The sequence below is a fragment of the Channa argus genome, chromosome 1, assembly GCF_033026475.1.
Source record: "Channa argus isolate prfri chromosome 1, Channa argus male v1.0, whole genome shotgun sequence".
NCBI lineage: Eukaryota > Metazoa > Chordata > Actinopteri > Anabantiformes > Channidae > Channa > Channa argus.
In genome coordinates this window covers 6,408,411-6,431,185 of record NC_090197.1, presented here as the reverse complement: position 1 = coordinate 6,431,185, position 22,775 = coordinate 6,408,411, and the positions used below count along the sequence as shown (strand labels likewise).

General features: G+C 40.3%; 2 protein-coding genes across 9 annotated transcripts in view; both read right to left on the bottom strand.

Annotated features, from left to right (window-relative positions):
• Window positions 1-22,775, bottom strand: part of LOC137100591 (class I histocompatibility antigen, Gogo-OKO alpha chain-like) — a 122,871-nt gene that overhangs the window by 87,365 nt on the left and 12,731 nt on the right. The gene's annotated exons all lie outside the window — the stretch shown is intronic.
• LOC137100574 (uncharacterized) lies at window positions 5,607-21,075 on the bottom strand. Its single transcript, XM_067478468.1, has 7 exons — window positions 20,049-21,075; window positions 15,662-16,012; window positions 14,895-15,005; window positions 9,646-9,744; window positions 8,981-9,018; window positions 8,777-8,902; window positions 5,607-6,826 (listed from the first exon to the last, which is right to left on the bottom strand). The coding sequence occupies exons 1-7, from the start codon at window positions 20,191-20,193 to the stop codon at window positions 6,632-6,634; spliced, it is 1,065 nt and encodes a 354-aa protein (XP_067334569.1). The 5' UTR covers window positions 20,194-21,075; the 3' UTR covers window positions 5,607-6,631.

Below are 22,775 nucleotides of genomic sequence, written 5' to 3'. Positions count from 1 at the left end.
AGCTCTGAGAAATGCTGGCGAGCCATTGAGTGACGGTCTAATTGTAGCCATGATCCTAGGCGGGCTCCCAGACTCCTTCAAACCACTAGCTGTCCATGTGACACAAAATGAGGACAATGTCACTTTTGCAGACTTTAAGAGAAGATTACGAGTCTACGAAGAGTCAGAAAAAATGAGAATAACGGGGACAACAGATAATGTAATGAAAACACTACATGGAAGAGTTAGTACTAAATCACACAACAGGAAAGATGAAGACATAAATGTAATCTGTTACAAATGTGGAACGAAAGGACACAAAGCAAGAAAGTGTTCCAGAAAAGTGTGGTGTAATCATTGTAAAAGCAACACGCACACAGAATCTATTTGCAAGAAAAAGGGAGAACGCGATGATCTCAGAAAGATTGCAGAGAACCAAGAGATGGATAAAGACCACCTCTTCAAGGCTAAGCACACAAAGAAGGAGAAACCAGCAGGTACGAAAAACTTAAAAGGCATCATGGTGGACACAGGAGCGACATCCCACATTATCAACGACATAAGAAAGTTCATCAACTTCGACTCTTCATTCCAACCGGGTTCTCATTCTGTAGAGCTGGCCGACGGGACAAGATGCAGTGGAATAGCAGAAAAAAGAGGTACAGCAGTGATCTACCTTCTGGACAATGCTGGAAAACAACACAGAGCACAGCTACGAGACACACTCTACGTATCCTCCTACCCACAAGATATCTTCTCAGTAGTGAAAGCAACAAATGGAGGAGCGACTATTACTTTCAAAAGGGAGGACAATCACTTGATTACCAAAGATGGCAGCAGGTTTGACATTCATGAGACAGGAACTTTGTACTACTTGTCAACCGTAGAAGAGAATGTTGACCAATGCAATGTATGTCATGATATTCAAACCTGGCATGAAATTCTAGGTCATTGCAATTACGATGATATACAAAAACTACAAGGTGTAGTGAGAAGAATGGGGATGAAGGGAAACACAAAGCCAGACAAGCTATGTGAAGTGTGCACTCAAGGAAAATTCAGTCAGACGAGAAATAGGGAGCCAGATATAAAGGCAAAGAAACCCTTAGAGCTAGTCCACACTGATTTAGCTGGCCCCATGCCAACACCAACTGTTGAAGGGTACAGATATGCTCAGTCCATCACAGATGACTATTCAGGTACTATATTTGTGTATTTCCTAAGATCCAAAAGTGATACAGTAAAAGCCACAGAAAAATTCCTGGCAGACATAGCACCATATGGAGAAGTAAAATGCATCCGTTCGGATAATGGCACTGAGTTTACAAGCCGAGACTTCCAAACATTGCTAACAAAGAACAGGATAAGGCATGAAACATCTGCACCTTACTCACCTCATCAAAACGGCACTGCAGAGAGGAGTTGGAGAACTCTATATGAGATGAGTAGATGCTTACTAATAGAGAGTGGATTACCCAATAAGTTATGGAACTATGCCATGCAAACGTCAGCGTATGTGAGGAACAGGTGCTACAATAGGTACACGAAGAAAACAACATACGAGTTGTTCACAGGCAGGAAGCCAAATTTATCCAAGATGCAAAAATTTGGATCTATATGTTTTGCTTACAAGCAAGAGAGTGGAAAATTAGACTCCAGATGTGATCAGGGTATTTTCATTGGCTATGATAAAAACAGCCTGGCTTACTTAGTGTACTACCCAGACACAGAAAAGATTCAGAAGCACAGGTTGGTGAAATTTAAAACTAAAGCGACTGAAGAGAAGGAAACACAAACTTCTGAATCGCACACAGGGTATGAGAATGTGTATCCTGGGGTTCAAAACCAAGAGAGAAATGATGTAATGGTGGAAAAAGATGGAAAGGATGTTCATGAAGTTTTACCTGAACAAAGTGAGCCCACATGCCCAGAAAAACACACAGAAATGATCAGAAGAAACCCCCCAAGAACTAGGAGGAAACCAACACATCTATTGGGATTTGAGACCGAGTACTCAGGACAATCTTAAAATGTGTGTTGACTTTTGTTACAGAATGATATGTAACATACCCCAGAACTATGAGGAGGCCATATCATCAACCGACTCACAGCAGTGGAAAAGAGCTATGGACGAGGAGATGAGTTCGTTGGAAGAGAACAAAACCTTCACACTCACACAGCTACCACCAGGGAAAAGGACAGTGGGAGGTAGATGGGTCTACGCAATAAAAACGGACATTGATGGACGTGAAAAGTACAAGGCAAGGTTCGTAGCGAAAGGCTACAGTCAGAAACCAGGAACTGACTATGAGGAGAAATTTTCACCCACAGCTGATATGACAAGTGTAAGAGTGGTCATGCAGAAGGCAGTTCAAGAAAACTTAGTTTTACACCAGATGGATGTTAAAACTGCCTACCTACATGCACCAATTGACTGTGAAATATACATTGAACAACCAGAAGGCTACGAAAAAAGGTCAAAAACAGGTGACAAACTTGTATGTAAATTACAGAAATCACTTTATGGTCTCAAACAATCAGGGAGAAATTGGGTCTAATAGTGTACAGTGATGCTGACTGGGCATCAGACACTACGGACAGACGCAGTACATCAGGTTATTGTATCAGTCTAAGCAAAAACAGTGCTCTGATTGCATGGAAGACAAGGAAACAACCAACAGTAGCACTGTCTACTTGTGAGGCAGAATATGTGTCCTTAGCATCAGCTATACAGGAAAGCATCTATCTGGAACAACTACTCACAGGGATTGATTCGTATGAATATACAAGCACCATAGTGTACGAAGACAACCAAGGTACTATAGCACTAGCCAGAAACCCAGTTAACAGGCAGAGGTGTAAACACATTGACATCAAGTACCACTTTATGAGGGAAACTGTCAACAGTGGCAGAGTCAATCTAGAATATTGCCCAAGTGAAAAGATGGTTGCTGACATAATGACAAAACCAGCCACTAAACTGAAGTTGTCTATGTTTACTGAAGACATGTTTGGTACTTAAGAATGTCTATAATGTACCATATGATCAAGACAATATAATAGTCTTGAGATGTTTGTGCATAAGTGTTAAGTTGATGAGCTAAGAGCGAGTGGGGGTGTTGAGGTCTGTACATCATATGCGCTCTTTACTCATTGTATACGGTAGTGTTACACCCAAAATGTTCTGTACCTTCTCATTACCTGTATTACGGTAAACACCTTTTAGGAGAGAGGAGAAGAAAACTGTTGTCACGTTCTGACTGACCGTGTCGGATGGACAGAGCCGACAAAGCTGTTCTTTTGCTAAATAAACGTTTCATTGTGTGGCCAAAGAGACCAGAATGATTTTTACTTTATCTCCACACGCAGAGTGAACGAAGTGTTCCTGCGCTCAACACAGCGTGATGTAGCCGGTTGCCCCTTCGCCTCAGTCTGTTCCGTATCCCTCCTCTGGAGCCTCTTTTCCTTAATCTTCGCCTTCGCTTGTATCCCCGAAGTAACTCCAACGGTATCATCTAGGTCAGGGATGTCAAACTCATTTTAGCTCAGGGGCCACATGGAGGAAAATCTATTCCCAAGTGGGCCGGACCGGTGAAATCACGGTATAGATAACTTAAAAACAACAACTTCAGATTGTTTTTTTGTTTGATTGTTTTAATACGATCAACAAAAAAGATAAAGCTGGAGCCTGAGGACAGTGTGTCCAAAATAGTAGAAGCACAACATCACTATTAATCATAAAACACCTCAAGTTTATTTGAAAATTGTAAAGAAAAAGAACATAGAAACACACAAAGCCTCAGTGATTCACAGAAGTATATCACGGTGTCTCATGCAGCACTTTAAGTTGGGTTGCATAGTGTATTTGACTCCTGTTACTTGGCATGTTTTAGTTTTCACCAGCGCATCAATATCAGGCGTCACATCCTGAGTGGCAGCCAACTTCAGGATGTGATTCACGTGCTTGTGCGTGAGCCTTGAGCGAAGCTTTGTTTTATTTATGCTCATTACAGAGAAAACTTGCTCACAGAGATATGTGGTTCCAAACATGCACAACAGTTTTGCAGCGAGGGCTGTCAAGTTGTGGTAACAAGGCAAGAGATTCTGATAAAATGTGTCCAAGTCAGCTTCAAATCCGAGTCACACTGCAAGTCTATTATTTCAAGTTGGATGCTGACGGGCAGATCAGAGGGATTCGCGGTGAATGGCGAGCAACAAACTTTGAAGTCTTTCTCCAGTTCACCAAAAATCTGAAGTCCCGTTATTTTATCTTTGAACCGCTTCATGTTGGGTCGTGCACACAGTTTTCAGACAGGGGAAGTGAGCTGCATCACCACCGGCGAGTTGCGTCTCCCACACTGACAGCTTCAACTTGAAAGAACGTTTGTCATGATACTGCGTGACAACTTTGTTGCGCCCTTGCAGCTGTTTGTTCAAGTTATTCAGCTGCTCTGTAACATCCACCATAAATGCAAGGTCCTGTATCCACTCTGCGGAATGAAATTCTAACACTGGTTTGTCCTTTTCTTCCATGAACTGTTCAATTTCTTCTCGTAAATCAAAGAAACGCCTCAGCACAGCACCTCGGCTTAACCATCTTGCCTCAGTGTGGTATGACAGGCCATAGATGTGGTCTTTCTCTGTGAGAAGACCGTCAAACTGACGGTGATTCAGGCTTCTGGATCGGATGAAAGTAACAGTTTGGATGACACCTTCATGACGTTGTCCATCTTTAATGACTTGCAACACAAAGCCTCCTGGTGCAAAATACAGTGAAAAGTCCAAAATTCACGTCCTCCATTTGCAGATTGCACTTTCTCTCTGCACTTTGTCACAACGCCTGGTTTTGAACACCAGTCCACTCCGACCCTGTCCAGCGCACCGACGACTGTGGTGAAAATATCAGGTGATGTCGTTGTATCTGTCATCGGCACCAACTCCACGAAATCCTCGGTGACGGTCAATGTGTCATCAACTCCGAGGATGAAAATGGCCAGTTGTGTAACATCTGTAAAGTCCGTGCTTTCACCAATTGTAACTGAAAACGCAATAAATAACTTTACTTCTCGCTTCAACTGACTGTCCAGATCCACTGAAAGATCGGAAATCCTGTCTGCAACTGTGTTTCTTGTCAGGCTGATATTTGCAAAAGCCTGGAGCTTTTCAGGGCTCACAATCTCCGCTGCCTTCATCATGCATGTTTTTACAAATTCACCGTCACTAAATGGTTTGGAAGCCTGCGATTTCATTAGCAAACAGGTATCTAACTTTCACTGCAGCGTCACTGATGTCTCGGCTGTGAGTCAACACAGAGTCTGTTTCTTCAGACCCGCCAAAAGTTCATTCACCACCTAGAATCCAAGTTATTCTGACTTCCTGGATGAATAATTTGGAGTTTTAGTCACTTCTGGGAAGGTTTACTATTGTTCCAAGGCTTCTCACCTGGAATCTAGGTGGCGCCACCTCCGCTGGCTCCTGCTGCAGGCGGCTTAGCTCCAAAAGAGAATCCCGTGATATGAGCCTGCTTGGACTGCTGGTAAATACAGTTGTATGCAAAAGTTTAGGAAGTTTCATTTATAAATATTTGGGTGTTTGGATCATCAATTTCATTTTTATCTATCAAATAACTGAAGGACACAGTAATATTTCATTAGTGAAATGAGGTTTATTGGATTAACAGAAAATGCGCAATATGCATCAAAACAAAATTAGAAATCAGACTTTAAATCAGACTTGTGTGTCTGTACACAAATCTGTAATTGTGTATGTAAAATAATGTGCAAATGTATTCACTCCAAAAACTAAATGTAAATATCTAGTTATCATAGAAAACACAGTTTTTAACTAAAAGAGGTGAAAAGACTCACAACTGGCTGTTTTTTTACACGTGGATTATTGCTTCTGTCCTGTCATCTGGGACATTTGTCTGTGTGTACAGAGATTTGTCCTTGACTTTGTCCTGCTCAGCCAAACAGTGTTTCTAGTGTTTCTGTACTGTTAGCTACAGCAGCTAACGTTAGCAGATGCAGGCAGCTCAACAGCTACAGCTAGTGTAGCTAACAGCTAACAAACAGCAATAGCTAACTTTACTCCTAAAAGTGCTGTATGTTATGATACAATTTAGTCTTGATATTTAAACTTTAAATGGCACATGACAACACACTGTATCGTACACATGAGAGAGTTATAACTTATTGTGAGGGCAGTGAATTAAAACAGGTCAGAGCCCCAACACATATTGTTATTTAACCCCATTGTATCTTAGTTCATATTCTACACTGTTCTTTTGGCACATTTGATTTGCTAGTTTACCTTATTTTGAGACATCTGCACTTCAGTTTTCTGCACACAGACAATACAGTGAGCTTTTATAAGTGTTGTTACCGATATTCGCCACAAGAGGGAGACAGACAGCGCAGACACACTGTCATATAGCGCTGAGATGAGACACGAGACAGAACTATGTTAACAACAGTTTACTGCTTTGTCTGTAATTTTGCAGTAAAGAGAGGAAAACCACAAGACCCTGTCTGCGTGTTTTGTCAAGTGTGCTACATTATACAATATTATACAATATAAAAAAATATATGAAAAAGAATGAAGACTACATCTAGTACAACGCTCAGTCTGTGAGAGAGTGAATGTAGCTACATTAGCAAAGAAGTTTCTCCTGAGGTAAAGCAACAGAGTAGAGAGGAGGTGAAGCATCTTCAGGGAGGCTGCGAGAACTCGCTTCTACCCGAGGTTCAGAGTAGACAACTTTGTCTGTGTCAGCACAGGGGGAGCTGGCTTCTCTTTTAGGAACGTCCACCTTGGAGTAGACTAAGTTACCAGAATTGTCTTCAGTCTGAAATGTAAAAATCACAGGTCAGAAATTAGCTCTTAATCACTGTCACATGTGTTTAAAACTTTATTTAAGTTCATCTTGTCTTGACTTATACTTAAGAGTCAGGAAGCCACATTAGACATTTAGCAGATGATTTTATCCAAAGCAGCTTACAAGTAATTAGCAGACACTAGAGGCAACTGTGTGTTCAGTGTCTTGTCCAGGGACACTTTGACATGTAGCCAAGAGGAAGCGGAAGTCAAACACTGACCCTGTGGTTTGTGAAGGACACCAGCTGAGTCACAACCACCAGAACAGGAAGCTGCACTGCAGCAGTCTGATAGTTTTAGTTTTTCTCTGTTTTGTTAGATGAGCATCATCACATATAATTTATCTTAATGCTGTTATTAAAGGATAAATGAATCAACCCTCACAATTAGCCACTGACTTCTTTCACTTCTTTTTTTTGCATATGATCTTTGTTGTGCTGTAAATAAAATGCTGCGATTTCTACAGCATACTTTGTGTAGACCCACTGCAGAGAATATCCTGACCTGAATCTCCAGATATTATGAGAAGTAAAAAAAAAGTTTATTTCAGTCTTAGTCCTACTTGATGTTACTGCTGCATTGTCTACTGGGACCATGGAGTGTTGCTTCAAAGGCTACAAAACTGGGTGTGTAGCTGCTCTCAATGGGTAAAGATCTGGTACAGACCTGTAAAATACTGTAAGGGTCAGTCCTAGAACCTCTTCTTTTTATTCCATACATGCTACTATTGTGTCATACAATGCGTAACAACAGCATTTCTTATCAGATGTTAGTGAAGGTGTTAAGTCATCCAGGTCTAGTTATCAGGAGGTTAAGTCATGTGCTTTTTAAAACATTTTCCTACTTGTCCAACCACCTTTTCACCCCGACGGAAAGTGGGCTAGGGCACCCAGTTCTATCCTCCAGGTTGCCTAAATAGGCTTGTTAGCTGAATAATAGAGAAGGTGAGAGTAGGACAGAGTCATGGGATTGTAATGATCACCATCCATCATCCTTCTAGGAGGGATTGTTAGGTGTGGAATCCCCAGATGGATGTGTGCATGATAAATGGGAGACAAATTGTGTTTGGGTCCTAAGTGGTTACATTGTTGACCTCAAACAAGTGTCCTTTAGGTGTAGATACACTGCTGATTCTGGTTCTGAAGTCTTGCTTCTCCTGATAGTGATATTGTTGGTTTCTCCAATGTAGAGCTCTGAAGACTCTTCACTGCACTGGACTGGACACACTATGTTGTTGTTCTTGTGTTTTGCTTAAGCTGTTGCTTAATCTCCAAACAGAAGTCATTTCACTTGAAACCTTCTGTTCTTTCCTAATCACCAAACAACGAGAGTCCTTTGGACAGTGCTTGTGTTTTTAAACTGTTACCTTGACCTCAACTACTGCACTTTGTAATGTTAAGCTGTATCCAAAACCTAAACTATTGTTTATTTGAACTTATTGTTGGTAATGTGTATTTCAAATTGTATTCATTCATTATGACATGTGCCCTTGTAAATGAATAAAGGAATATTCTGTTGTATAAGCCATCAGCATAAACAGCCTGTTAGAGGAGGAACATCCCAGAGGGCTTTAACTGAGGCCCCCAGTGAGACATACAGGAGCTTTGAATGATCAGACTGTATCTGCTTGTATCTGTCACAGGTGAACTCAGTCTTCTTAAATCTCTTCCTCAAACTCACTTGTTTTGACTTTTTCTTAATCTGTAATATTGGTGTAATTTGTTTAATGTAAGTTTTAGTTTTACATCTTTTCATCTATTAGTTTTATTCTTTTTACTGTTAAGGTTTTTGTGACTTTGAGAAGTGCTGCTAAGTGTTATTAAGGCAAAAGAGAAGACAATTAGCTTATTTCTAACTACAATCTTTGGGTCTGGGCTTAAACAATGTTCTGGTCCAAAAGCTTTTTTTTTTACATACTTACATCCTGAGCACAGGTGGCAGTGGCCAAGCTGTATATATCTGTGGTCCTGACCTCATCTTGATGGATCAAAGTGTAAACTGTAGACACTTCCACAGGATCTCTGACCTCTTCATACACTCTGCTGGACTGTAGGAGGAGAAAGGTTTGATATGTATCAGCTGGTTTTAACAAATATTACTGATGATAGGATTTATTCAGACTCACCTCTCTAACATTATCATACACTGTTTCCACAGGACTTCCTGAAAAACATGGTTCAGAGACTTAAAAACACATCAGCTCAGACTAAAGCTTCAGAAATTCTTATTTCAATTTTGTGCTGAAAGAAAGTGCTGAAAGAAAGAAAAAACACTGTACTTTTTTAAGCACTACATCAAAAGTGGAACAGCTCTGTACATGTTGCATTATGACATTTTCCATTCAACCTAAACAGTCATAATGTAGATAGTTAGTCCCAACCCTCTGATATGAGCCACAGCAGCTGTACTACAACTTCATCACCATGGTTACAATGATTTGAATTGAAATAGATCACTGGACCATTGACATCATGGTTCTGATTATCAACACACAACTGTGAAACAGGTTAAAAGAAACTAAATCCTCTAGTTAGAAACACAATCTAAAGTTGTTTTCCATATCTGTACGTTTTGCATTTATTAACCCGTTCATCTACCCAGACCATCCTGTGCACATCATGGATGTATTTAGTAGAACTGGGTAACAGATTACAAGTTGCTACCTGATTCCTTCTTATGATAGTTGCTCAGAGGCCCCAACTCTGAAAGTCTTCATGCCTTAGATTCCAGATTCCAGCTCTTTTCTGTGTGTGTGTGTGTGTGTGTGTGTGTGTGTGTGTGTGTGTGTACCTTTGAATTTACTGCTCCTCTTCCTGCAGAATATCAGCACAGCCACTGATAATATGATGATCATGAAGACCAGAATCAGACTGATAACCAGCGCTGCACCTGTGGCAGAATTAACAGTAAAACCAGTTTGTTTTACTCTGAAACTTCATGGCTCATTGTGACATATTGGCTGGTTTGAATTTCTACAGGACCGTTTGAAGCAGCACTGTCAAGTTAATGACAATATGAACTTGGTAACTGTTAGGGGACAGATGCACCATCTTGTGAGATTTAATGTCTCTGGGTAGGATCCATTTTCTTCCACTTGTCTCTTCCCATCTCCATAAAATGTAAATAATTGATAGAACTTTTTTTTAGATGATATGCTGGTAACTCATTCAAACAACTGTATTAGACACAGTAAACAGAAAGCAAAGATCACAATGTCGTCTGCATGATGTCAGTGTCACATTCTAATTACGTTTGTTAGTTTTGTCAAACTGTGTAACCTGCACTAAGCTTATCTAACACATCTAAGACATCATTTAAAGCCCCTCTCTGCCTCAGACATACAGATCAAAAGCAGCTCTGCCTTAACACAGTACAAGGAGTCGTGTTAGCAGTGAGACCCATGTGGAAGTTTAAAGACTCGTCAGATGCCAAAATGCTGCACAGTGATTTATCATAGTCATTATACAGCTCTGCAAATGTACAACAGCAACGATGTTTTGCTGCAGTGATCACAGAGTAAAAGTACAAATACTGCATTCATGTTACTCACTAGAAGACAACATACTTTCACACACAGATTAAACACAACTACTTAGCAGCTGCACAAAGTAACAAACATTAACATTTGGGATTTTGTAACAATGTTGTGAAAACTGCAGTAGCTTGATGGAAATACACAGCAGTGAGGACATCGTAGTTGGTTCTTCTTCACCTAAAGAAACCTCCTGAACCAGACTGATGAGCCACATCATTTCAGCTCTGCTACAGGCCTGAGATGATACTGTATGTTTAACACTTTATTATATTCCACTCCTACATCCTTTCCCATTACAATATCCTGCTAACTTGTATGTGAACACGGGAACATTTAAAACAGGTTTTTCTAGTTAGGAAAAGTCTAACTAGTGTGAAACAGGCTTCACATCCTGATCTTAAAGACGTCTTTCCTTAGTCTTTGTTTTGTTAAAGACGTCTGCTTCTGTACTTGCTGGTAAACTCTCTGCCTCCTGTTATATTGTACTTCTAGTCCTTTACACTTCAGAAGGAACTGTTCAACTTTTTACTCCACTACATTTCATTCCTTGAGTTACTCTGCAGATCCAGATTCTTAATAAAAAGAGAAACAGCCGACAAATCACAGTATGAATTTTACATCATAATACTCTGATATTGTAGTGTAGCATTTTTACTTTTAACTTTCTTTAGTGCATCATTGTATCAGGTCTACAGCAACTGTCACTGAGGGTCATGTTCATGTTTCTGTGCTGAGTAACACTATGTTTATTATAGAGGGAACTTTAAATGTACCTGATGCTACCGCAAAGGGGCACAAGCCAGTTTCTACTTGTGCCAGTCCCAAGTCTGGATAAATGCAGAGTGTTGTGTCAGGAAGGGCATCCAACGTAAAACACATGCCAAATTAAAAATGCAACTTCCATACCAGATCAGTTGGGGCCCGGGTTACCCTGTTGACCTACAGGGTACGGGTTGAAATTGGACTACTGTTGGTCGAAGTCAAAGAAGGAGAGCAGGAAGGTGTGTTCGTACACAGAGAGAGAAGAGGAAAGCTAAGAATGTAGGACTGACAGTAGGGACTTTGAATGTTGGGACTATGACAGGGAAGGATAGAGAGTTGATTGACATGATGCAGAGAAGGGAGGTGGACATACTGTGTGTCCAGGAGACCAGGTGGAAAGGTAGCAAGGCTAGAAGCTTAGGAGCAGGGTTCAAGTTGTTCTACCATGGGTCAGATAGGAGGAGAAATGGAGTAGGAGTTATCCTGAAAGAGGAGTTTGTGAGGAATGTTCTAGAGGTGATTAGAGTATCAGACAGGTTGATGAGTCTGAAGCTGGAAATTGAAGGGGTGATGTTCAATATTGTGAGTGGTTCTGCCCAACAGGTAGGATGTGAGTTAGAAGAGAAGGAGAAATTCTGGAGTGAGTTAGATGAAGTGATGCAGAGCATCTCCAGAGGTGAGAGAGTGGTGATTGGTGCAGATTTCAATGGACATGTAGGTGAAGGGAACAGAGGTGATGACAATGTGATGGACAGGTTTGGTCTTCAGGACAGGAACACAGAAGGACAGATGGTGGTTGACTTTGCAAAGAGAATGGAAATGGCTGTAGTGAACATTTTTTTCCAGAAGAGGCAGAAACAGAGAGTGACATATAAGAGTGGAGGTAGAAGCTCTCAGGTGGACGACATCTTGTGTAGACGCTGTAATCTGAAAGAGATCAGTGACTGTAAAGCATTGGTAGGGGAGAGTGTAGCCAGACAACACAGGTTGGTGGTGTGTAAAATGATACTGGTGGTGAGGAAGATAAGGAGGACTAAGGCAGAGCAGAGGACGAAGTGGTGGAAGTTGAAAAAGGAAGAATGTCATTTAGTTTTCAGAGAGGAGCTGAGACAGACTCTGGGTGGTTTGGAGGTGCTTCCAGATGACTGGACTACTACAGCTAATTTGATCAGGGAGACAGGTAGGAGGGTACTCGGTGTGTCATCTGGAAAGAGGAAAGCGGACAAGGAGACTTGGTGGTGGAACGAGGAAGTTCAGGAGTGTATACAGAGAAAGAGGTTAGCTAAGAAGAAGTGGGACACTGAGAGGACTGAAGAGAGTAGACAGGAGCACAGGGAGATACAGCGTAAGGTGAAGATAGAGGTGGCAAAGGCCAAACAAAGAGCATATGAGGACTTGTATGTTAGGTTGGACACTAAAGAGGGAGAGGTGGGAAGGATGTGCAGCAGGTTAGTGTGATTAAAGATAAGGATGGAAATGTATTGACAGGTGCCAGGAGTGTGATGGGAAGATTGAAGGAGAACTTTGAAGAGTTGATGAACGAGGAAAATGAAAGGGAACGAAGAGTAGAAGAGGTGACTGGTGTGGAGCAGGAAGTAGCAAAGATTAGTAAGAGTGAAGTGAGGAGGACATTGAAGAGGATGAAGAGCGGAAAGGCAGTTGGTCCTGATGACATACCTGTGGAGGTATGGAAGTGTCTAGGAGAGGTGACAGTAGAGTTTTTGACTAGTTTGTTTAACAAGATCTTGGAGAGTGAGAGGATGCCAGAGGACTGGAGGAAAAGTGTACTGGTACCAATTTTTAAGAACAAGGGAGATGTGCAGAGCTGTGGCAACTACAGAGGAATAAAGCTGATGAGTCACACAATGAAGTTGTGGGAAAGAGTAGTGGAAGCTCGGCTAAGGGCAGAGGTGAACATTTGTGAGCAGCAATATGGTTTCATGCCTAGAAAGAGTACAACAGATGCAGTATTTGCTTTGAGGACGCTGATGGAGAAGTACAGAGAGGGTCATAGGGAGTTGCATTGTGTCTTCGTAGATTTAGAAAAAGCGTATGACAGGGTGCAGAGAGAGGAGCTGTGGTATTGTATGAGGACGTCTGGAGCGGCAGAGAAGTATGTTAGAGTGGTGCAGGACATGTATGAGAGCTGTAAGACCGTGGTGAGGTGCTGTAGGTGTGACAGAGGAGTTCAAGGTGGAGGTGGGTCTGCATCAAGGATCGGCTTTGAGCCCCTTCTTGTTTGCTCTGGTGATGGACAGACTGACAGATGAGGTTAGACAAGAATCTCCCTGGACTATGATGTTTGCAGATGACATTGTGATTTGTAGTGAGAGCAGGGAGCAGGTGGAGGAAAATCTAGAGAGGTGGAGGTCTGCTCTGGAAAACAGAGGAATGAAGCTTAGCCGCAGCAAGACAGAATACATGTGTGTCAATGAGAGGGACCCAGGTGGAATGGTGAGGTTACAGGGAGCAGAGGTGAAGAAGGTGCAGGACTTTAAGTACTTAGGGTCAACGGTTCAGAGCAACGGTGAGTGTGGAAAAGAGGTGAAGAGGCGAGTGCAGGCAGGTTGGAACGGGTGGAGAAAAGTGTCAGGTGTGTTGTGTGATAAAAGAGAATCAGTGAGAATGAAAGGAAAGGTGTTCAAGACGGTGGTGAGACCAGCGATGTTGTTCGGCTTAGAGACAGTGGCACTGAAGAAAAGACAGGAGGCAGAGCTGGAGGTAGCAGAGCTTAAGATGTTGAGGTTCTCTTTGGGAGTGACGAGGATGGACAGGATCAGGAATGAGTACATCAGAGGGACAGCTCATGTTAGATGTGTTGGAGATAAAGTCAGAGAGGACAGATTGAGGTGGTTTGGACACGTTCAGAGGAGAAACTGTGAATATATCGGTAGAAGGATGCTGAGGTTGGAGCTGCCAGGCAGGAGGTCTAGAGGAAGACCAAAGAGGAGATTTATGGATGTAGTGAGAGAGGACATGAAGTTAGTTGGTGTGAGAGAAGAGGATGCAGAGGACAGAGTTAGATGGAGGCACATGAATGTCTGTGGCGACACCTGAAAGGGAGCAGCCGAAAGGAAAAGAAGAAGTTATTTGTCCCTAAAGAATCAAGATTATCATGAACTCTTGTAACCACGTCAATCTAAGAAGAGGATTTACCACGTTATGTCTATGCTTTAATCATGCACACGTTTGTTTTACCAAGTCATGTGATTATCTGTTTTCTTCTTTTTACGGAGACCAGAGCTCAGATTTTGGAGAATTTGATCACTAAAGAGGAATTTGGAGTTGTTTTCACGTCAGGGATTGAAGATTCATCACAGTTACGTTCCACACGCTCACTACCAGACCTTCCTCTGTGTTACGGATCCAGACCACTACATCTTCCCCAGTGGACCCTCCTCCTGCCATTTCCCTACACTTTCCTCAAGTTACTCATCACCTCTGCATCTAAAGACCTAACTACTCTGCCAGCACCATACTCCACTCCTCCCCATTAGAAACCTTGCGTCTCCCCACTCGCTCTAGAAAGTCTCGTTTCATGTTTTGACTCCATATCTCACTATGATCTTATGAGTTTTAAAGATCACATAATAATGCACTGATATTGCAGTGTAGCATTTTTACTTTTTACTTTCTTTAGTGCATCATTGTATCAGGTCTACAGCAACTGTCACTGAGGGTCATGTTCATGTTTCTGTGCTGAGTAACACTATGTTTATTATAGAGGGAACTTTAAATGTACCTGATGATCCAGTTTCAGGCTGTTTGTAGGTTTCAAAGGATGATGATGAAGAGAATGTACGTGATGTTGTTGAAGGTTGGAGAGCTGTGCTTGGTGGTGAAGAGGTTGAAGCTGTGAACAATGAAACAATCAGATAATGATCCAGAGGAGATGCTGTTTTCCTCATGATGTTAATAAGATGAACTGCTTTTCTGTCGTCCTGACAACAGGCCTCAATTGTGAGATTACTGTAGCTCAGTATTCTTGTAATACATCCATTCATGGAGTTCATCCATAGGTGTTCACTAAACATCACAGATGCAGCAAGAAAACAACGTTTGAGGAGACTGTGCAGAGAAGAACATCAGACTGGCTGTTACTGGTTAGTGAGAGCTAAAAGAGAGAAAAGGAAACAAGATGGATGTGGAGCTGACTAGTTCTTGCTGGTAGATGAGTAAATCATTCTTTTTAGCTGATGTTACATTTTGTGTTAGTGAAGTTCTAGTTTTTGATCATCCACACATGTTGACAGAGGTTCAGCAAATGTACCAATGTTTCTGAATAAGCCACTAACAGGAGATTGGAAGTGGTAACACCTGCTCTTGTGCTGATTCATGTAGAACATTAGCTGTTAGTTGTTTAGCTTGTTTTTACTGTTAATGATGAAAAGATGCAGCACTTATTTTACCTGCTGATTTGTAACATGAGAAGCTGTCAGAGAACAGTCAGTTTTCTCACAGTTTCACAGACATGAAGGAACATTTTCAGAACTTTCAGTAGAAACTCACCTTTTGTGACAGTGATCTTAAACTCATCATGTGAATCTGGGCGCAGACGTCTGTCCAAACTACACCTGTACAATCCTGAGTCAGACTTGTTCAGCTGTGTGATGCTCACATACATGAGTGTTGGTGTTGATGGAAAAAATCCTTCTTTATATTCAATACTGTATCTGCCGCTCTGAGCTCTGTTACTGGTTGTTTCAATGAGAATGTTTCCTGTTGTACAGTCTCCTTTACAGAACAACTTCCTGCTTCCAGAGAAATAAAATGAGCATTTAACTGTGATGTTTCCTCCTTCAGTTCCTGTACGAGTGGTGATTTGTGCATTGGTGAGACCAGTGTTTCCATCCTGCAGAGCTGTTGAAAAGATGAACAATCAATAATTACTATCTTCCTGTAAGATGCTACAGTCTGATGATGATTCCTGTTTTACATTTCCACACAGTCACACTGAGCACAGAGCTCATCACTTCTACTACAGTCACACTTTTTGATTCTGTCAAAGATTTAGAAAAATTCTCTCATCCACCTGTTTGAGTCTGTTTTAACTGAGTGATGTTGATCATTTTGTTTCCCTTCAGTCATTCAGTCTGTCATTGTGTTCATGTGATCACTATTTGTGGTTTGATTTCTTTTCCTAATCAGTTATTATCACATGTTCCTCAACAGATGTGTTGATCTCATTCAAGCTTTTCAACATTACAGTGACCATTTTTATCTTTCACAGTTATTAATTGGTTTAGTGTAGTAGCTTGTGAATTACAACCTAGGAAGCTCATGAATTCTCCTAGTGGGTCAGTCTGTCTCAGTGTGAGAGGGCTGGTCTGTTTGTTCTTCTTTCAATAAATTGTGTCCTGTACACATTACATATATCCCACACAGATATTCAATAGGCTGCTGTAACCTGTAATAACATTGACAGGCAGCTCACTGCATGTGCTATGAAATGAAACAAGGAGAGTAAGATGTGCATCAACTCTGAAACATTTTAACAGTGTAGAGGAAGATTGTTGCTCAACAGCCTCGTGTCAGAAGAAACTGATCCAAATCTCAGACTGGAGTAAAAACAATGTACGTAGCTAAAGATTCTTCTTTAAATTTCCCTTTAAGCAGGTCCATCATTTTACATATTAGCTGAACACAAACTGTGTTGATTGTTAAACTTGACAGTTTAAATTTCACTTGTCTGATTGGGCTGATTTTCCACACTGCTTTTTTGTTGGGAGTCAGTCTCTGTTCTCATTTTTATATTTTTTGGGTTTATTTTGTTGACATCAAACAATTAAGATCCAAACACAAAGCAAATGAGTTTAAATGGTAAATTCTTAAAAGTGACCACTTTGTGTCTCAGCCAGCTTTGAGAGACAGGGACCTGGAAAGGTTGAGTTTCCATCACTCTGTTGGCAACTACTCTCAAACCATCTCATTTGGGTTCAAGTCAGGTGATTGTGGAGGCCAGGTCACCTGATGCTCGCTCATTGTCCTGTTGAAAAAATAATCTTGGTCTCACTAAATGCAAATCCCACAGTATGTTGTAGTAGACATGCTGGCTGAAGGTGTCCTGAACTCCTTGAAGAAATCACTGACTAACACCCCACACCATCACCTCATCCATGCTTCACAGTGGGAACCAGACATGCAGATATTACACCACAGAGTCACAAAGTCCCAGCAGTTTGAACCAACTATGCAGCCAAACCAAACCCCAAGTTCAGACTTGTCAGACTAAACCGTACATGTTCTACTGGTCTAACACCTATTTCTTTTTTGTATCTCTTGGTCTAAAGCAATTCTCATCTTCTTTCTGGTCCCTCTCAGCTTCTTTGCAGCAATTAAACCATTAAGGCCTGGTTTATAAAGTGTCCTCTCGGAAAAGCTGATGTTAAGATGTGTCCTTGAAATTTATTCTACATTGTAGAAAAATAGCATAAACACTGAATGAGAATGTGTCCAAACTGTTTTCTTTTTCTTTAGGGAAAAATAGCTGTCAATCACAAGACCAGACCTGCTGAACTTCTAGACAAACTGGAGATGTGGGCAGTGACCCAAACGTTTGTTTGATATCTGTTCCTGCACACATTTTGCCCTGAGTGTTTTCTCTTTGCATGAGAATACAATGCTGCAATGTTGTAGATGTGTTGCATATCACAACCATAGTTTTCTGTTAGACTGTATTTGACTGTACAGTTTGTTCATTTCATGTTACATGAAATTAAGCTGGAACAGTTGAATCTATGAGATCAGGTGAGTCATTAATGATGAAATTCACTAAACCATCTTTAAAATACCGTAGATATTGGTCCATCTGTGATCAAAAATATTTTAATGCCTTTTTTTCCCCCAATTTTATTCAACTTTATTTATACAACACCAATTTACAACAAAGTCATCTCAACGCACTTTGCAGAATAAAGTCAAGACTATAAAGATGTATAGAGAAAACCCAACAATTTCCCCTTGATCAAGCTCTGGGCAACAGTGGAGAGGAAAAACTCCCTTTAACGGAAGAAACCTCCAGCAGAACCAGGCTCAGGGTTTTCGGCCATCTGCCTTGACCGGTTGGGGTGAGTGGAAAGTGAAGGGAGAAAAGAAAAAGAGCAGCAAATGCAACAACAAAACATCGGGCAGGTTGGTAGAACCAGTAGCTGCACACTGGAAAACACACAGCTTAAAGCTGGGGACACCTGCAGAAAGGGACAGAGAGAGGGGGACAGAGGAGGACAAAGACAACTATGGGAGAAAACACACAGAGTTAATGACATACAGTGGTGACAATTGTGGGGTGAGAGGAGAGGAGAGAGGGTCAAGAGGAGGAAAGGAGCTCAGTGCATTGGGGGGTGGGTCCCTATCAAAATCAATCAACCACAACATGAAATCCTTCATGCAGACAAAGTGTTAAACAATCTGAACTCTGCACTAATACAACACCTTCCCAGTCAAATGCATATGTGTATTTTTAAGCATTATTTGATAAAAATCATCTGCAATAATTGTTTTTTGGGTCCTTGGTTTTGGGTTAGTTAACATTTGTAGGAGGCATTTATTTTTTGTTGTTTTGAACAGCCAATCAGATGACACGGTTGGTGTGAGCAGGTGAGAAAGAGATGTGTGTAGACAAATGATGTTCATACTACAGACTAAAACAGAGATTCCAAGTTTGTAAGTTACAAGAAGGGAACAGAGGAAAACACAGAGATAAAAAGTCAAAGTAAAAAGAAGAGAATAGTGAGCAGGATAATCAAGGTGATTTCTTTGATCTGGAGTCAGATTTGTTCTGGTATGAGGGTGAATGCACCAATTCCTTTGATCAACATATGGAGTCAGTGAGTAGAATTTACTGTATCTACTTCTTATTTTGTAAAGTAACTTTAGAGTCACACCAGGAATGTTTAATAATTAACTTTATAACTGTAACTTTATAATGGAACTTAGGTCAATCTGCTGTGGTGTTGTCACTGAGGATTTCCACATTATGTGCTGGGGCTGGGTGGGTGAGGTGGAGAATGAGTTGCAGTGTTAAAATGTGGGTTTCCTGTAGCTACTACTGTTACAAGTTATGTGTGAACACACAGACTACAATTATTATTTACCTGCTCAGGAAGCATCCTGGACAACCAACTATAGTCATTTTTACTTGTTAGTAAAAGTAGTTATACTTTTACTTTACAGACTGCAGGTATTTCTTCATTCATCCAGTTGTACAATCAATAAATTAATTTTATTTTTCCATGTGGGTTCTGCAGGGGCTGTTTAGCTGTGACTAGAGCAACTCAGAGGACAACAGCTGGATGAGCAACAACCCATGAAGAAGACGCTGGACTAACCTAAATAAGACACAAGTGGTGTGCTGTGTATGGGAGGAACCCACCATGAAAAAGTCAGAAGTACCACTTTGTGTGCAGCATGAACAGGAACTTACTTTGTGTGTTAGCAGCACTGAATAGACAGAAAACACCTAAAGATAGAAGCAGCATAACTGAGACACGAACACAGACTTGTTTTCCATTTTCCGTAATAAAGATTTGAAAATAATTTATATTTTTGATATTTTTCACATTGACAAACTCCTTCTACTATACAACAGAGTAAAGTTAAATAAGTGACATATTTAAAGAGGAACTTCTGCTGAAACAGGGTTTGTGCTGCACAATTTATCACCATTTTTTACTAAGAAGTGAGTCATGTCCAGACAGACGCCCAGTGACAGTCTTAGGTTATGATGAAGAGCAAGTGGAGAAAAGTTGCACTAATGCTGCATAGTATTGAGACATGGAAGAGACAGAACAAACAGAGCAATGCTGATGTGTGTGTGACTAAACTAAACCTCCATTAAAACTAAGAGAAAAAGCTCATTCAGAAAATCCAAATAAGTCTAGAAAATAAAAATACTCACAGAGGAAGAAGAAGCAGATTAAAATGTGATGAACGTCCATGTTGAGGCTCTGATGACTTAATGCTGCCTCTCTTCCTTCTTCACTGTCAAACCAGGAACTTGTCACTTCTCTAGAAGACAGAGTCCCTCCTTCAAACACACTCATCTCCACTCTCCTCAACTCTTTCTATCAAAATCAATCAACCGCAACATCAACAACAACTGATGGTTCTCTGTCACTGGAGAGTCATAACATATTACATATGTTCTAAATATATGTAGTTTATTAATTGGCTGGATAACAAAACCTATATCAGTCATGGTCCTGGTTCTTGGATTTACTTCCTGCCCCTGGCTTTTATTTTGAAGTCCCTCAGTACCATTTCCTAGTTAGTTACTTTAGCTTTCTCCTTGTTAACCCTCATTGTGTTTTCCTGTGCTCCCCTCTAAATCCTCTTTAATTCAAACATTGCCAATGATGTAAATTCCCACTTGAACCAGTGAGAGGAGATTTTGCTCCATGTTGAGTTTCCATCCTCATTCATTTACATCCTTTTAACTTGTTTATATGCAAGAATGATTTTTCATAAGTTCCACTTGACTTCACTTGAACTGAATGAGAATATGTACAATTGTGTAAAACGTCAACTTCCTTATCAATTTTCAGTTTATTTTGAGGAAGTAAATTATTTTAATTGACAACATTTTAAAGAGACTCAATTGATCTTCATGTTTAACTACAAACTACTTTTGGGGAACTGAGCAACTGTAAAACTATAATAAAGACGACTAAAAATGATGTGATGAAAGGAGAGAATGACAAGTAAGATAAAGAGTGAGATACTCAGAAAGAAGAAGCAGTGATATGATCATCTGTGTTTGAGGCTCTGCTGTCTCTTCTTTCATTACTGATGAACCAGAAAGTCCACAGTGAAGAACTTAACTTGTCATGTTTCCTGTAGGTGATGAGTTTAGGTTTGAGTTTTGTGTTTTTGTTTGTTTTTGTAAATTTGGTTTAGATTTTGAACATATTTCTTTTATGATTTATAAAGTGGTTGAAAGATTAAAATTCTTTTTATTGGTCATCCAGTCCATGTACATGTTGGGTTTTACTAATGTTTATTGTTTTAATGTTTTAATGATTTTACTCTGTGAAGACTCAGTGATGTTGAAACATTAGTTTGCACCAATAAAACCAATGTTTTTTATCAGTGAGCATCATTTGTTAGTTTTTTTTAATTATAAACGTCTCTAAATAATGAGTTCCTCCTTTAAACATGACCCACATTCAACTGTTTTTTTTCTTCAGGCTCATCAACTTGAATATTTTATCTAATAATTCACATTCTCAGCCTGCTGTGTTGTCAGGAGCTTACACTTAGTCATACAGTTCTCAGAGCTCCATCCAGGATATAATGAAACTGACCTTAAAGGTTTAATTGTTGATCAAACACACAAACAAACACACACACACTAAAATAACATAAAATAACACAAACAACAATAGAAACAACATAAATGGAAACGGTGCTATGGTCAGTGAATACTTTGTACATGTATTTGGTAACAATGGGGCAAAATGTGCAAACAAGACAACATAAAACTATAATGTAGAACTAAAATCTTTCATTTAATTTGTACACATCTGAACGTCCTTGCGGCAAAGGCATCTATGGTATCATCAAATGATACCTGCCTAGAAACCTCTGAATTTATGCAAATTAAAGCCAGTCAGGAGCACAGGGAGATGCAGCATAAGGTGAAGATAGAGGTGGCAAAGGCCAAACAAAGAGCATATGAGGACTTGTATGTTAGGTTGGACACTAAAGAGGGAGAGATGGATTTGTACAGGTTAGTGTGATTAAAGATAAGGATGGAAATGTAGAGAGGCCAGATTGAGGTGGTTTAGACATGTTCAGAGGAGAAACTGTGAATATATCGGTAGAAGGATGCTGAGGTTGGAGCTGCCAGGCAGGAGGTCTAGAGGAAGACCAAAGAGGAGATTTATGGATGTAGTGAGGGAGGACATGAAGTTAGTTGGTGTGAGTGAAGAGGATGCAGAGGACAGAGTTAGATGGAGGCACATGATTCACTCTGGAGACCCCTAAAAGGGTACAACCCAAAGGAAAAGAAGAAGATATATAATCATATAATTAATAATAAACCTCTTTACAGAGCAACATTAGAGAAGATAGAGAAGCACCAACATTAACCCAATTATCCTGTTTTTAAATATTTAAAACAAGTTACATGACAGAATCAACAGGGAAATGAGAAGTTAGAGGGTGAAATGTTTTGTCTTTTATCCTTAAATTTATCCTTAAATATTTGTTTTCTTGTTATTGTACAAAAACAAGAAAACAAATATAGGTCATTTCCACAGTGGCCCCTGATAAATCCGGACTAACTTTAAATTTTCCATAAAAACTGCAGTACATTAACAATCTCAGTATTTTTATAAAAAACATGTTTAACCTTTAAGAATTACTGCAATACTCCATTTCCTCTTTGTACTGTTGGAAAATTGTATATAGAGTATATAGAACTTTTTTCCACTTGTTTTACTTTGTATTTTACTGTTTAAAACTGTTAACTGTTACCGTGAGGAGTTGAGCCTGTTTCACCCGGTTTGTTTCCTGGAAGAGGAACAGAACAGACTTAGCTTTCATGCCTCCAGGACCTGTGTTGAGCTCTGCTGCTCCCTCCATTTATTTTTCAAGTCAGATGTAGAACATAGAAGATATTTAA